The following is a 14,657-nucleotide window of genomic DNA, read 5'->3' as shown; positions in this document are numbered from 1 at the left end:
AAAAGCCACAAGAGTTTCGGCTACAGGGATGACTCTATCATCGTGGGATTTAGGAATAAATGCTACTTGACCTAAGGCACACAAAAAGTTCTGAGAAGAACACCAATGCTTTAGTAAGGCCGATTTCGACGGAATCCCCTCTGGATAAAGTCTGCAGGATATGCTATCTGTGGTGCTATTTAATGCGTATCTGGGGGGTCCCCCCATGCACGGAAGGATGGAAGCAATGCAACACTCTAGTGCTTTGATCACCGAGCCTACAAGTTACAGCCAGATGAGATCGACAACTTGGCACAGTGGAAAAAGCAAGCACAGTGTCCAGGGCAAGAAGTTAGGGACCGGGCACTAAGCTCCTGTTGGCAAGCTGTGTGACCTCAGCCAAGCCACATAACCTCTCTACACCTCAGCTTCTGCACATAGAAAAGGGGTCATAGGAATATCCACTCAAAAGGGGAGCAGAGACAAGCAGGCTGGTGGGGAACTGGGCCACTGGGCCTTGACCCCACCACTTCCCGGCCCCATCGCCTGGGTCATGTTCCCTGATTTCCTCCTGTGCCTCAGTGTTCTCATCTGTGAAATGGGGATAAGAACAGCACATAACTACTAGGGATGTTTTGAGAATTAAATGTGTTAACACATGGAAAGCGGCCGGCATGGAACAGGCATTCCATAGATGCTAGCTCTGATGAGAGCTGTCCAATGGCACATAGTAGGTCTCCACAAACAGTAGCACCTGTTCTTCCTAGACTTCGTCTCCTTTATGTACTTAGATATTGAGGAAATGAATGAATACTGTAGATGTTTGAATTGTGGTCCCTAAAAAGACATGCCCACATCCTCACTTCAGACTCCTGTGAATGTGACCTCATTTGGGAAAAGGGTCTTTGCAGACGTCATTAAGTTAAAGATAGTAAAATGAGGAGATCGTCCTGGATTAACTGGGTAGGTCCTAAATCCACTGATGAGTGCCGTTGTAAGAAGAAGAGAGGCCAGGGACAGAGAAGAGAAGCCACAGGGAGGAGGTCAGGTGAAGAGGGAGGAGAGGGGAACGCAGCACCAGGAGCCCCAGGAGCTGGGAGAGGAGGGAAGGAGCCTCCCCTGGAGCCTCCAGAGGGGCACGGCCCTACCCACGCCTTGATTTCTGACTTCTGGCCTCTGGACTGTGCAAGAATCCACTTCTGTAGTTTTAAGCCACGAAGTTTGTGGCCATGTGTTAAGAAAGTCACAGGACCACATCTTCTTTATCCATCATCTGTTGAAGGGCATCTCGGCTCTTTCCACAGTTTGGCTATTGTGGACATTGCTGCTATGAACATTGGAGTGCATATGGTCCTTCTTTTCACTACATCTGTGTCTTTGGGGTAAACACCCAGGAGTGTAATTGCTGAGTTATAGGGTAGCTCTATTTTTAATTTTTTGAGGCACCTCCACACTGTTTTCCAAAGTGGCTGTACCAACTTGCATTCCCACCAACAGTGTAAGAGGGTTCCCCTTTCTCCACAACCTCTCCAACATTTATTGTTTCTCCTGTCCATTTTTGCCATTCTAACTGGTGTAAGGTGGTATCTCAATGTGGTTTTGATTTGAATTTCCCTAATGGCTAATGATGATGAACATTTTTTCATGTGTCTATTAGCCATTTGTATGTCTTCTTCAGAGAAGTGTCTTTTCATGTCTTCTGCCCCTTTTTTGACTTGATTATTTGCTTTTTGGGTGTTGAGTTTGAGAAGTTCTTTATAGATCTTGGATACCAGCCCTTTATCTGTAGTGTCATTTGCAAAGAAGATGTGGTCCGTATATACAACAGAATATTACTCAGCCATCAGAAAGGAGGAATACCCAACTTTTACATCAACATGGATGGGACTGGAGGAGATTATGCTAAGTGAGATAAGTCAAGCAGAGAAAGTCAATTATCATATGGTTTCACTTATTTGTGGAACATAAGGAATAGCATGGAGGATATTAGGAGAAGGAAGGGAAAAATGAAGGGGGGAGAAATCGGAGGGAGAGATGAACCATGAGAGACTATGGACTCTGAGAAACAAACAGGGTTTTAGAGGGGAGGGGGGGGGGGATGGGTTAGCCCGGTGATGGGTATTAAGGAGGGCACATACTGCATGGAGCCCTGGGTGTTATATGAAAACAATGGATCGTGGATCACCACATCAAAAACTAATGATGTATTGTATGGTGACTAACATAACATAATAATAATAAAAAAAAAAAAGGCCAAATTAGGGGAAAAAAAAGAAAGAAAGAAAGTCACAGGAGAAGAATACAAATGCCCTTCCCACTCAGCACACTCGGGGTGATGAATTAAAACGGATTGTGATCTGCACTCTCATCCTTGTGAATCATGCACCTCGAATCCAGACACAGACCGCCACGGCGGACAATACTGGTTAACAGCCCGGGGAGCAGACGAAAGCAGGCTCAAATGCCCCCCCAGACACACACTGTGTGACCTTCTGACACACAGGCGGGGCCACCTGTCGGACCCAGCCTCCGCCTCTGTAAAGTGGGGACACGGGAGACCGTTCTAGAACCTATCCTGTCCAGTTGTGGAGATTTAGATTTTAGTGCAGATCCTGGCATATTATAAGCTGCGATCAATGTTGGCTGCCACCACTAATCTATGTTAGCTCCCGGTGAACATAAGGCTATCTTATTTAAACAGCAGACCATTAAACGCTAATCAAATATAATAGAAGGGGTAATTGGTACCCTCAAAATACTGGGAGGTTTTCAAGCAAAGTCCTTCAGTTCTGGAAAACTCTCTGAGTCACCTTTCTTGGAGAGTAAAAAGTGTGCTCCCCTTCCCCCACTTCCCAGCCCCTGGTGACCATCTCCTGGATCCAGCCCAGGGCCTGCCAGGTGTGTTACTGAAGCAGCTGCAGAACGTGCCCATGGCTCCCCCTGGTGGCGACCCACCAGGAGCTCCCCGCCTGGACCAAATCCCCTCTGAATGGGGAGAAGCACCGCCGGGCCATAGGGAAGAATCCTTAAGGATGCAGAAGACATTGTCCCCACCACTGAAGCCAGTCCAGAAGCAGTAAGAAGTATGTGAAAGTAGTTCATTAATGTAAACCACTCACCTGCTTTCATTAATGCAACAAATACTGAGCCAGGTGCCATCAATGGGTACTGGGAAACCTCTGTGAGCAAAACAGGCCAGAGTCCCTGCCCTCAGAGCTTCCATTCTAGAGGGGGAGGTAGCCAATAAACATAATAAATAAGTCAACACTACAGTAGATTGGAGAGTGATTACTGCCGGCAGAAAAAAATAAAGTGCAGGAATCAGTGTGGGGGGGGGGGGAGGTGCAAGTTAATATGTAGGATCCCCCGCAACATCCAGGCCACACACTTCTTGCTTTGCACTGGAGCCCAGAAACGGAGCCCCCACCATGCATTACACTAGCTCATCCCACACAAAGCAACAGCATGGCAAGCAAGACAATTCTGGAATCCCAAATTCTGCACCTAGAAAAGTGCCAATTCCCCACTTACCCCAGGTAATGAGCAGAGGGCTGACACCCATCACCACGGGAGAGGTTCCTAGAAAACAGTCGCCACCAGCAGAGATGACTTCCAGGAACAAATGGACAATGCAGAATGGTTTCTGGAGTCAACATCTGCTAGGCTGTTCTATTTCCCCAGCCAGAGTCTGGAGGCCCCCAAGGGTAGGAGACTTTCCAAGCTCACACAGCCAATGGCAGGCTCTTCATTTGTCGACTGTGTCGACTCCCAGGCTGAGTTCTTAGCCACCCTACCCCCTGCCCCCAGGACCCTGACGAGGCCATGAATCTCTGCTGTTGAGATTCCCCGACCTGCAACACCCAAGTGTGAAGCCGTTCCTTCTCCTGGCTCCTGGTCTCAGTATAGGCTTTAGGAGAGGGGTGGGACCGAAGCCATTCCAGTTTCCAGGGCAGGTCCTGATTGGCTCACACCACCCACATGCCCCGCCCCCTGACAGTAATTGGTTGGGGTCGGATTCGTGATGCAATCAGAGCCAACAACCTGGAGACAACATAGCTAGGACCCTTTTGTTCCTCCTTATTGAGCCAAAAAGGAGACTTTCTCTGGACTTTGTGTGTGAGGACGGGGGTCCGGCACAGCGCGATGTGAGAGCCCAGAGGCTGAGAATGACGCAGCAGGAGGCCGAGCAGAGCCTGCCAGACCTGGATCCTGGAGGGCGTGAGCGCCTCCGGAGCTGTGCCCGGAGCTCATCTCATTCCTTCAGTTACAGAGGCTGACAGATGATGGTTCAGGCTGGTTCCAGGTGGAATTTCTGTCACTTGCAATCAAAAGAGCCTGACACAGAGTTTGGGAAAGCACACCAACTGGGAGATGGCTGTTCCTTCCTTCTCATACGCCAGTGTGAGCTCAGTACTACGTGTGTACTGACGAGACACGCTCTCTCCGGGTCTTCGGAAGACCCTCACAGTAGATGGCATTCACCCCCTCTTACAGCCAGCTGAGGCCCAGAGCGATGCATGTGCCCAGGCTCTCGTGAGCAGCAGAGCCGTGATGCCAATGGAGGGCCCCCTCTGCAGAGCCCGCGCTGTCCCATCAGTCCCACATCCGCCAGGACATTTGTCCCGGTGAAAACCTTTATTTGGCCAGCTCCCAACATGCCCACCAGTGTGAGAGTAACTTTGTTAGCCCCACTTTGCCCCAAAGTTCGAGGAACAAAAAATGAAGCCAAGGCTGCCACCCCAACACCCGTTCTCACTCTCCTCCTTGGTCCCTGTCGTCAGTGACTAGTGTTCACCCAAATTTCACATCCACCCTAAAAGTCAGAATGTGATCTTATTTGGAAAAGGGGTCTCTGCAGATGTGATGATGATGTAAGTGAAGATGAGGTCACTCCAGATTAGGGTGAGCCCTGGATCTACTCCTGGTGTCCCTGCAAGAAGGGGGCCAGACACAGACACACAGGGGAGGAGAAGGCCACGTGGCAGCAGAGCCGGGAATGGCGGGGCCACAAGCCAAGGAACACCAAGGAAGCCAGAAGGGGCAAGAAAGGACTCTTCCCCAGAAGCTGGAGGGGAGCACAGTCCTGCTGACCCCTTGATTTCAGACTTCCAGCCTCCACGACCATGAGAGAATACATTCTGGTTTTAAGCCACTGAGCTTGCAGTAATTTGTGCAGTAATTTGTTACGGCAGCCCTGGAAGACTAACAGAGGGCCAGACTGGGGTTTGTTAGGGGCTACTGTGCACTCAGCAGAAGGACATTTCCTGGTCCCCATTGCAACTAGGTGAGGCTGAGTGAGTAAGTGCTGGCCAAAGTGCTGGAAGGGGAAGTGTATGGAACTTCAGGGAAGACCACGCCCTTCTTCATCTGCCCTCCTACTGCCAACCTGGGATGACAATGTGATGGCTGGCACTCAGCAGGGGTGAAGGGCCATGAGGACCAGAGCCACATCCCAAAGCCCATTCTGAGGCCAAAGCTGGGAGGTACCCGAGTCCCTCATGAGCCCTGTGGCAACACTTTCCAGACTTTGTACATGAGAGAGAAATAAACTTCCAACCGTTAAGCCCCAGTGGACTGGGGGGTGGGGGTGGGGGGGTCGTCCGTTATGTGCAACCAGGCCAAAGCCTAACTGGTCTAGGAAATGAATCCAGAAACTGGTGTCACTGCTCCATGTGGACCATAACTGCCTTTTCTTATTTGCTTCTCTTATGAGGTATGTTAAATGTACAAGCAGGGGTCCAAAGGCCTTCCTGCATTTCTAATGCAATCCAGCTGATGAAGAAATGAAGTGCAGGCCACCTTCCGAACACATTGCCATGAGCAACAGGCCTGCCTGAGGAGTGACATTTTCCAAACTGCAGGATAACAGAGAAATGGACACTTGTTCTTGTCCCTCGATTCTTCAAGTGTCCATTTTAAGGGAAAACCACACACACGCCGAGAACACCTGAATTGAGGATATTCCTGTTTAGTGCTGAAACGGAAACAGACACCAAATCCTTGGGTGCATTTTAAATTAAGCTCAAGCAGTGCCTTAGGCAAATATTTGTTCCTTCCCCCATTTTATTTACTTTAAATATGAATTTCTCCTGCAAGAGAGGAACATAGTTTACGGGTCTCCTGTTACAGAAATGATAAGCTGGAGTTCACTTTATTCTCATCACCCTGGGGCAGGTATGTGATTACTCCCATTCTGTAGATGAGGCGCCACAGGTTCAGAGATGGCAAGAGACTTGATTGGGCTCACCCAGTGAACAAGACTGGATTCACACCCAGAGCAGACCTTCTCCAACTGCTCGCCTTCCCCTGATGTGATAATGCCCCTCCACCCCCACAACACACACACACATGAAGAGAAAAGGAGCTGGAGATTACTTCTGAGAACTCAGTATCAGTACGTGCTTAGGTTTTCTATAAACTAGAAATTTAAAATCAGTGCATCTCCTCTTGCGGCTCTCAGTGCCGGATTGGTTAGATGCATACTGACGCTCTGCCACAAATCGGGTGACTGATCTCGAGTTGGACAGCTGGACAGGAACTCCAAAAGGACATCTGGTCATTTTGCCTCTAGTCCCTAAGTCTCTTACAGGGTCTCCCACAGAGGGTCCCTCCCGCAGCCTCTACTTACACATTCCCCATGCTGAGATACTCACTATCTCCCCAGGAAGGTGACAGTTCTACTCTTTGGAGCCTTTGGAATCCAAAATCTTTCAGGTATTGAGGGTGGGGAATGAATGACCATGTCCTCCAATGACCAAAGCTTTTTAAAGAAAAAAAAAAAAAGAGGTTCCTGCCCCCAGAAAACATTCTAAGGGCCTGTCACTGAAGTGTCCTGCCCCTTGCCTTCCTGGCCACCTGCACTGCTAGAGCTTGTCACAGACATGGTGGGATCCAGGTCAGGCCAGGACCGGGCACACAGAGGAGCTTGGTACTGTCAATGAGTGAGTGACCAGGCCAGGGCACAGAGACTCTCTGCTTGTGAAGTCACTTTCCCTGGACTGACTTCCTAGTCCACAAAATGAGACAGCGGGTAAAGAACTACTTTCTGCAAACAAGTCTATGTACAGAAACCCGACAGGGAGAACGGGCAAAGTCCCTGTGCCCCAGCAACATCATCTGCTGCTCAGCCGTCCGTCCTCCCCACCCCCACAGCCACATCCCCAACAGCAGCGTCTGAGCGTTCCCACTGCTCCACGTCCTCCCTAATCTACATATTGCTGGATTTTATTTGTTAATATTTTATTTAGTACTCTTATGTCTATGTTTATAAAGGACAATTTACATTTTTTCTTTTCTTTGTATCATTGGTTTTGGGATCAGAGTTATGCTGGCTTCATAAAATGAATTAGAATATGTTCCCAATTTCTCTTTTCTGGAAGAGTCTGTGTGTAATTAGTTTTATTTCTTCCTTAAATACTTAGAAGAATTTACTTGTGAAGCCTCGGGGATTGGGCTTTTCATTGTGGGAAAACTATTAATTACAGATTTAATTTGAACAGCCACAGGACTACTCACATTTTCTATTTCTTATAGAAATTTGGTTTGGTTAAGTTGTACTTGTTCAAGGGATCTGCCCACTTCATCCAAGTTTCCAATTAGATACGCTGTTCACAAAGTACACGTACTGTCTCTTTAATTTCTGTAGGGGCTGTGGTAGTGCCCCTTTTACGGTCTGTATACTGGGGATTTGTCTCTTTGTCCCTTCATCTGTGTTCCTCAGAGCTTATCAGTTGACCTATTCTAATTAACTTTTGATGTGTTGATTTTCTTTACTGATTTACTTCAGTGATTCCTGCTCTTTAAGGTCCTTCATTCTGCTTTCTCAGAGATTAATTTGCTGTTCTTTTTCTTTCTTCTCGAGATGGAAGCTTGGAAGTTTGATTTTCACTGTTTTTCCTTTTTGTCTAAAATCTGTTTTATTCTAAAGAACACAATTTTTGCAAGAAAGTGTGTATGTCCCCTTGAAAAGAATCGTATCTGCAGCTGCTAAAATACTGTATTCTGTCACTGTAGCTCCGGTCAGTTCACTGTACTGTTTAAATCTTACATATCTTTGTTCATCTATTACCTATGTGTTCTATCACTTGCTGAGACAGAGTGCTATTCTCCAACTATAACTGTGGATTTGTTTCTCCTTTAATTTTGATGTTTCTCTTTTGCACGTTTTGAAGTTTTGTTATTAAGTGCTATTAAGAATTGACCCCTTTATTATTAAGAATTGTCCCTACTTTTCTTTAGTTTTACTCCTTGCCTTAAGATCTTTGACATGAATAAAGTCAGACCAGCTTTCTTTTGCTTAGTGTTTGGATATTGTACCTATTTTCATCCTTACAGCTTTCAGTCTAACCGTGTCCTCATAGTCAAGATGCACCTCTTATAAATATCACTATTGTTGCTGTCGTTGACTCTAGTCTGAGAAGCTTAGCTTACTTGCCTTTTCAACCTTCTGCAGCGCACAGGTTCCAAGTCCGACAGTCGTCCTGAAGGGCAGACTTGTGGGGTGCCTGTCGCAGCCCCTCCATCTGGCCAGCTTTGTTTCCTAAGTATGGTATGGCTCTGGGAGATTTCACTCTACCTTTCTGCCCAGCCTCACTGGCCTCCCACATCACCCCAGAACTCAGTGAATATTTTAGGATGCAAACCGGCCCCATGTGTGGGATCCTCTAGTTTCCTATCTTTCATGTTGACCCTGAGAGATGGCAAAAAGCCCTGCTCACCTCTCTCAACCCTGGTGGAGTTTCTTTGCTGGGGGAAGCCCAATCCCCAGCCCACACCCAGGATGAGCAAATGCCCCCCAGGGAGGAAAGTGGCTGGTAACTGTCAGCTCACTTGGGCAGGCTCTCTCTCCTCCCTTTGAAATTGTAGCTCTTGTAGATCTCAGAAATTCCACAGTCCTCCAGTCTTTGAAAACACGATTATTTACAATTTATGGTTTTCCCCAGTTGTTGCAACAGAATGGCTGGCCTATTCCTATGTATTCATCTTACCTGGAGGTATAAATGTGCTCCGGTTTATTAATGAAATGAATAAATAAATGCCCAGCACTTCAATAAGCTTCCACAGTCCTTTCTTCTATTAACCTCATTTTACAGGTGAGAAACTTGTGCTTCTGAGCTGTTCCATGAAATACCAAGGATCCCACACCTAGCAAGAAGAGTTCTAACTGCCCAAAGCCTCTTTACCATCACTAGGACAGGCAGGGGCTTTGCTAGAAGCCCCGTGCCTAGAACCATGTCTGTTGCACCGTGGGTCCTCAAAACTCTTGCGTTTACTGCACACCTATGGGAAGGAAAGGATGCATGCAAGAGGAGAGGAAAGAATGCATGAAGGAAGGGATGCACGTGGGCGGGAAGAAAAGGGTGCATGCATGCCAGCTGGGCAGGGGTGCAGGCAGCACGTACCAGCCTGCGGATGTCACGCTCGCATTCGCGCTTGATGCGGTGCACCTCGTCCTGGTGTGCCTGGTAGGCAGCGCGCAGGTCCGCCGCCTTGGTCTTGTCGGCCTGCATGCAGTTGCTGAGCGCCTCCTCGGCCTGCTTGCGTGCAGCCTTGAGCTCCAGGATTTCCTGCTGCAGCCGCAGGCGCTCGCCATCAAAGGTCCTGCGCGCCTCCTCTCGCGCCTCGGCCAGCAGCGCCGTCTTGACCTTGTCGGCCGCGCCGTCGCGCAGCACATTCAGCGTGGCCTGCAGCCGCTGCAGCTCGCCCTCCTTGATCTTGGCCGTGCGCGCCGCCTCCTGCTCGTGCTGCCGGATGAGCAGCTCGCGCAGCGCCTGCAGCTCCTTGGTCTTGTCCTCGTGCAGCTTGGCCCTGAGCTCCGAGATGTAGGCCGTGTGCCGCCGCTGCTCCTGCTCCCGTTCCAGCTTGGCCTCCTGCAGCCGCTCGCGCAGTTTGCCCACCTGCGGCCGGAGCCCCGGGACAGGGGGTCAGGGTCAGAGCTGCGGGGAGCCAGCCAGAGCCAGCCGCCACCTCCCCGTGCCGCTGTGTGCACAAGGGCCCCTGGGACCCTCCCCAAGTCCCTGCACCCCAATTCCCCCTCGTGCCACCCCCACGGTCCTGACCCTCAACAACCCCACCTCTTTTCCTTCCTACTATATATTTCCTACTATTTTCTTGAGAATCTCTCTAGAGGTGAAAAAACATCTGAAGATGCTGGAGAGGACAGTCAAGCCTTTGACATCTCTTCCAATTTGGAGATTCACAGGAGAGCACAATTTATCCGTCACAAAACACAAGACACACAGGCAGAGATCATCTCTCACCAAAGAGGAACATATTTTACTCCAGAAATACCTTTCCAGGGCCTATGCACCGGACTGGGGACTTAGGGAGGATGAGAAGATGGAGGCAGAGAGGGGCAGGCAGGGAGCAACCACCCTTACTGAGCTGCCCCCTCCATAGGCTGGGGGCTCCCACAGTTCCCCCACTTTAACTCCTAGGAGCCTCGGGAGGGAGGTACCTGTTTTGCTGGAAAATAGCAGTGGCGACCTGCCCGCAGGAAGGAGCCAGCAGGGGACAGAGCCAGGCTCACCCTCAGGCACCTGGCCCCAGAGCCTGGCTCCGCAGATACCAGGCTGCCAACCCCGCCTGAGTGTATTTATCGAATCAGCAAAACTTAAAACATTGCTTGTAAAATGTGCCAAGGGAGTATTTTCTTAAAACACTCCAAAATGCTTTATTCAACCTTTTCAAGGATCACACAAAACACACACTCGGCAGGAACCCTTGCTAATCCATTCGCTTTCTAAGTCACACCAGTCTCCGAAGAACAGAAACCAACTATATCGCACGGAGGACAAGCTGCTTCCGTGGGAGGCAGCAAGTTTCCCCAGACATGTTGAAGTTAATTTCGGGTGAGGAGTTTTACAATGTGCCTGGGTATTGATCAACCCTCACTTACAACAGCAGAGAAAGAAGCAAAACCAGCACAGGCAAAGACACAAGATCAGCATCTCCTTGTGTCGAATACTCTCAACCACAGAAATAAAATGGGGGACCCCGTCAGTCCTGGGTCTACCTCTCCCAGGGCTGGAAGCAGGAGTCTTTTCCTAATAGATTGAATGCCAAGGAACCAGAAATTTAAATACTGAACATGATTGCCCCAGCAAGGGACTAAATGCTTCTGGCATTGTCCTTTCTGGTAGGCCACACTCTTCTGATTTCCCTGGTTACTGCTGACAAGGACCTGAGTCAGAAGGAGGGGACTGGTCGCATCCCCAGCCTGCACTGATGTGGGATACTGAGCCTCAAGATGGTTAGTGTCATAGGTCAACTTGGCAGGGCCACGGGATCAGGTCATTTGGCCAAACACCAATGTAGATGTTGCCGTGAAGGTATTTCTTTTAAGATGTGATTCCCATTTAAGTCAGCAGACCTTGAGTAAAGGAGCTGACCCTTCATAACGAGGCTGGACCTCATCCAATCTGTTGATGGCCTCAAGAGAAAAGGCTGAGCTCCCAGATGAGAAAGGAATTCAGCCTCCAGACTGCTTCAGACTCATGACTACAACATCAACTCTTGCTGAAATCTCCAGCTGCCTGCTCTGCAAAGTTCAGACTTGTCAGCCTCCATAATCATGTGAGCCAACTTCTTAAAAAAAATATCTGTCTCCCTCTCCCTCCCCATCCATACACACACACACACACACACACACACACTGGTTGGTGTGGTTCCATGCATCTCTGAAGAACCCTGACTATATTCTCTGAAACAGGACATCAGCAGCTGCCCATGAGGACTCGGGCAGAGGAAAGCCAAAGGCAGATGAGTGGATAAAGGGAAGTTTGCTCACAGGTGGACAAGGAGGAAAGAATGTAGAGGGGAGCAGGGCGGGCCTGCTGAGACGGGCCAGGCCACACCAGTGTGTAAGGCAGGGATGCTGACAGAAGACGGGGTCAAGGGAAAAAGCCCCGCTGGGTCCCACCGGCTCTGCCCTGAGGAGCCGAGGGCCAAGCCCAGGGGCCACGACCCAAGTCCAGCAGAGCAAGGCTGGGTTGGCCCGCTGTGTACAGAGCACCTGCTCCTTACTCCATCAAGCTAAGCAAGTCTAAAAAGCAGCCAGCACTTCACCTGCCAGACGCCTCCAAGCTATTCCCCAAGTCCAGAGGCACAGCGGGAGGGAGGGGCCCATACCCGCCGCTCCTCAGCCCTTGGCTCCAGATGAGGCAAGAGCAAACTGACTGGGAGGGACCGCACCCTGGGGGAGGTGGGGAGGGTGGCTGGCACGGGGAAGCCTCTGGGCCAGCGACACCTGCCGCTCTGGCTGGAGCAGGGAAGTCAGCCTCCCCTCCCCCGGGCCACCCCACTCCTCGTCCGATCTGTCAGGGCTGGCTCCCCATTTCCAGGCCTGGCCACTTCTCCCACTCCCTGCCACCACCCGGATTGTGGCAGCCACCTCCCAGCCAATAACGCCCCAGCTCTGCCCCTGCCCACCCCAGACCCGGGCCTCGGCAAGTCAGGGACTCATGGGTGTTGCTGGACACTTGGGACCGTGTAAGCACCGTTCCCTGGCTCACTAGCCAGCAAAAGCCTTAGGAGCCGGCTCCAAATGGCCTCTGTGAAGCCCTCCTGGGCTCTCTTGCCCCTACGCCATGTCCTAATATTTCCCGTGCAGCACGGAGCGATGGCACAGGGGCTTGCTGAATGAATGACTCAACAGACACAGTTAGCACTTCCCCTCGTCCTACGGTGTTCAACAGGATCCTCTGGGAAAACGACAACACTTTAACTGCAGCATCAATAATAATTTTATAAGATCCTATAAAAATATCATTTAAATGCAACTGTAAATTTTCTATTTCTGTTTTTCCTACCAGCCCTTAAGCACATTGCCGACTGCTCTGAGAACAGAAGTTCCCTGAGCAGCAACACGGGGAAAGCCCTCCCGAGGGGCCGTGGGGGTGGCTGGGCTGAGAAATCAGGCAGCCAGGGCGTGCCCCGCAGGGAGGCGGCCTGGTGACCCGGGGACATCGTCCCCGCAGGCCCGCATCCCAACCCAGTGCCACCACCTACACCTGTGCTGAGACCTGCTGTTATGGGTGGAGGTGTGTCCCCCAAATTCCCAATGGAGGTCCCAACCCGCGCGGCCACAGAATGTGACTGTATTTGGAGACAAAATCTGAAAAGATGTAATTAAGTCAAATAAGGTCATCTGCGTGGGCCCTGGTCCATTATTACTGGTGTCCTTAAAAGAAGAGATCAGGACACAGACACATGGGGACAGCCATGTGAGGACACGGGGGAGAAGATGACCATCTCCATGCCCAGGAGGGAGGTACCCCAGGGGAAACCAACCTGCCCACACCTTCATCTACCACTTCCAACCTCCAGAATAAATTTCTTGTTGTTTAAGCCACCAAGTCTGTGGTGCTTTGTGATGGCGGCCCCAGCGAGCTAGTTGACCTGGGCAAGTCACCTCTCCTCTCTGACCCTCAGTTTGCTCACCTATCAACTGGAGAAAGCCCCCCCGACCTCACAGGTCACTGCCAGGGTCAGGAGGCCGTCGAAGGCACCTGGTGTGACCTGCATAGTAGACATGTAATAAATGTCACAGCCAAGTGCCGGGTGACTGTGTGTGACAGGCAACACACGTGTGTGACTGTCCCATTCTTCAAACGACTCAGGGAGGCAGGCACATCAGAGGACCCCATGTAACAAAGGGGAAAATTGAGGCACGGGTGGTCACATGGCTTGCCCTGACACCTCAAGGTGAGTTAGGTGGCGGGGGTGGGATGGAGCCCTGGCGGAACGACCTTTGCTTCCCGGTGGCCACAGCTGCTGTTGCTCCTTCGGGGTGGGACTTGCCAGCTCCAAGGGATCCCAACAGGTGAATCCCTCCTGAGCTGCACAAAGCGTGGACAGGTTGGCAGAGGGTGACCGCCCCAGGCGTGGGGCCCTGAGTGTCTGGGGATGGGAGGGGGCACATCTGTCTCTAAGCTCCAGGAGCCCAGCCTTCCTCCCCTCCAGGTCCTGGCCTCTACCTCTGCTCTACATGGCGCTGTCCTGAGCAGGGGACTGAGTCAGGGCCCAGGCCCCAGCCCCTCCCCACCTGGGAGCTGGACCCCATCTGGCCCCCTGCTGCTGCCCAGTCCCAGTGTGCTCAACAAGATGGGACACCTACGACAAATCCCCAGCAGTCCCTCCCAGGGCTCCCGGTGCTGCGGGCAGGGCTGGAAGGCACACCACCTCAGGGCCTGGGTATAACCTCCCCCACCCTGCCCAGAACAGGCCAGACCCCCGGCCATCAGGCTGCCCGGGAGCAAGCTCCCTCCCCCTCTCTTCGCCCATAGACACCACAGAGCCCCATCCTGCTTGGCCTTCAAACCACCCGAGTGACAACACTGATGGGCTGTGTTTGGAATCCATGACACCGGATCTTTAGGACTTCGAACTGACTGGTTATTATTCCTCCACGGTGCCAGGCTGCCCATCACGGCTGCACTCGACCTGGATGCCTACCGTCTGCCTGGCACCCAACCTGGTACTGTACTGACCAGCCCCAAAGCTCGTTCTCACCCCACGAGAGCTCAACGGCCCCATCCCAGACCCAGACTCTGCTGGAAGCTCTTTAGTACCCTCGCCTCCTAACTCCTACCCACAGGTCCATCGGGGGTGGGGGGGCGGTTATGACCCCATCTTGCAGGTGAGGGGGTTATGGCATGGACAGTGATGGAGCTGGTCCA

General features: G+C 51.2%; 1 protein-coding gene across 1 annotated transcript in view; it reads right to left on the bottom strand.

The window, feature by feature from the left end:
• Positions 1 to 14,657, bottom strand: part of JAKMIP1 (janus kinase and microtubule interacting protein 1) — a 121,956-nt gene that overhangs the window by 46,785 nt on the left and 60,514 nt on the right. The window contains exon 3 of the mRNA XM_032399682.1: positions 9,381 to 9,875. Within this exon, the coding sequence (XP_032255573.1) occupies positions 9,381 to 9,875 (495 nt within the window). The remainder of the gene's footprint in view (positions 1 to 9,380; positions 9,876 to 14,657) is intronic.

Source organism: Phoca vitulina, unplaced genomic scaffold (assembly GCF_004348235.1).
Source record: "Phoca vitulina isolate PV1807 unplaced genomic scaffold, GSC_HSeal_1.0 scaffold3, whole genome shotgun sequence".
NCBI lineage: Eukaryota > Metazoa > Chordata > Mammalia > Carnivora > Phocidae > Phoca > Phoca vitulina.
Note: the sequence above shows the minus strand (reverse complement) of the source record. Positions and strands in the feature narration are given on the sequence as shown.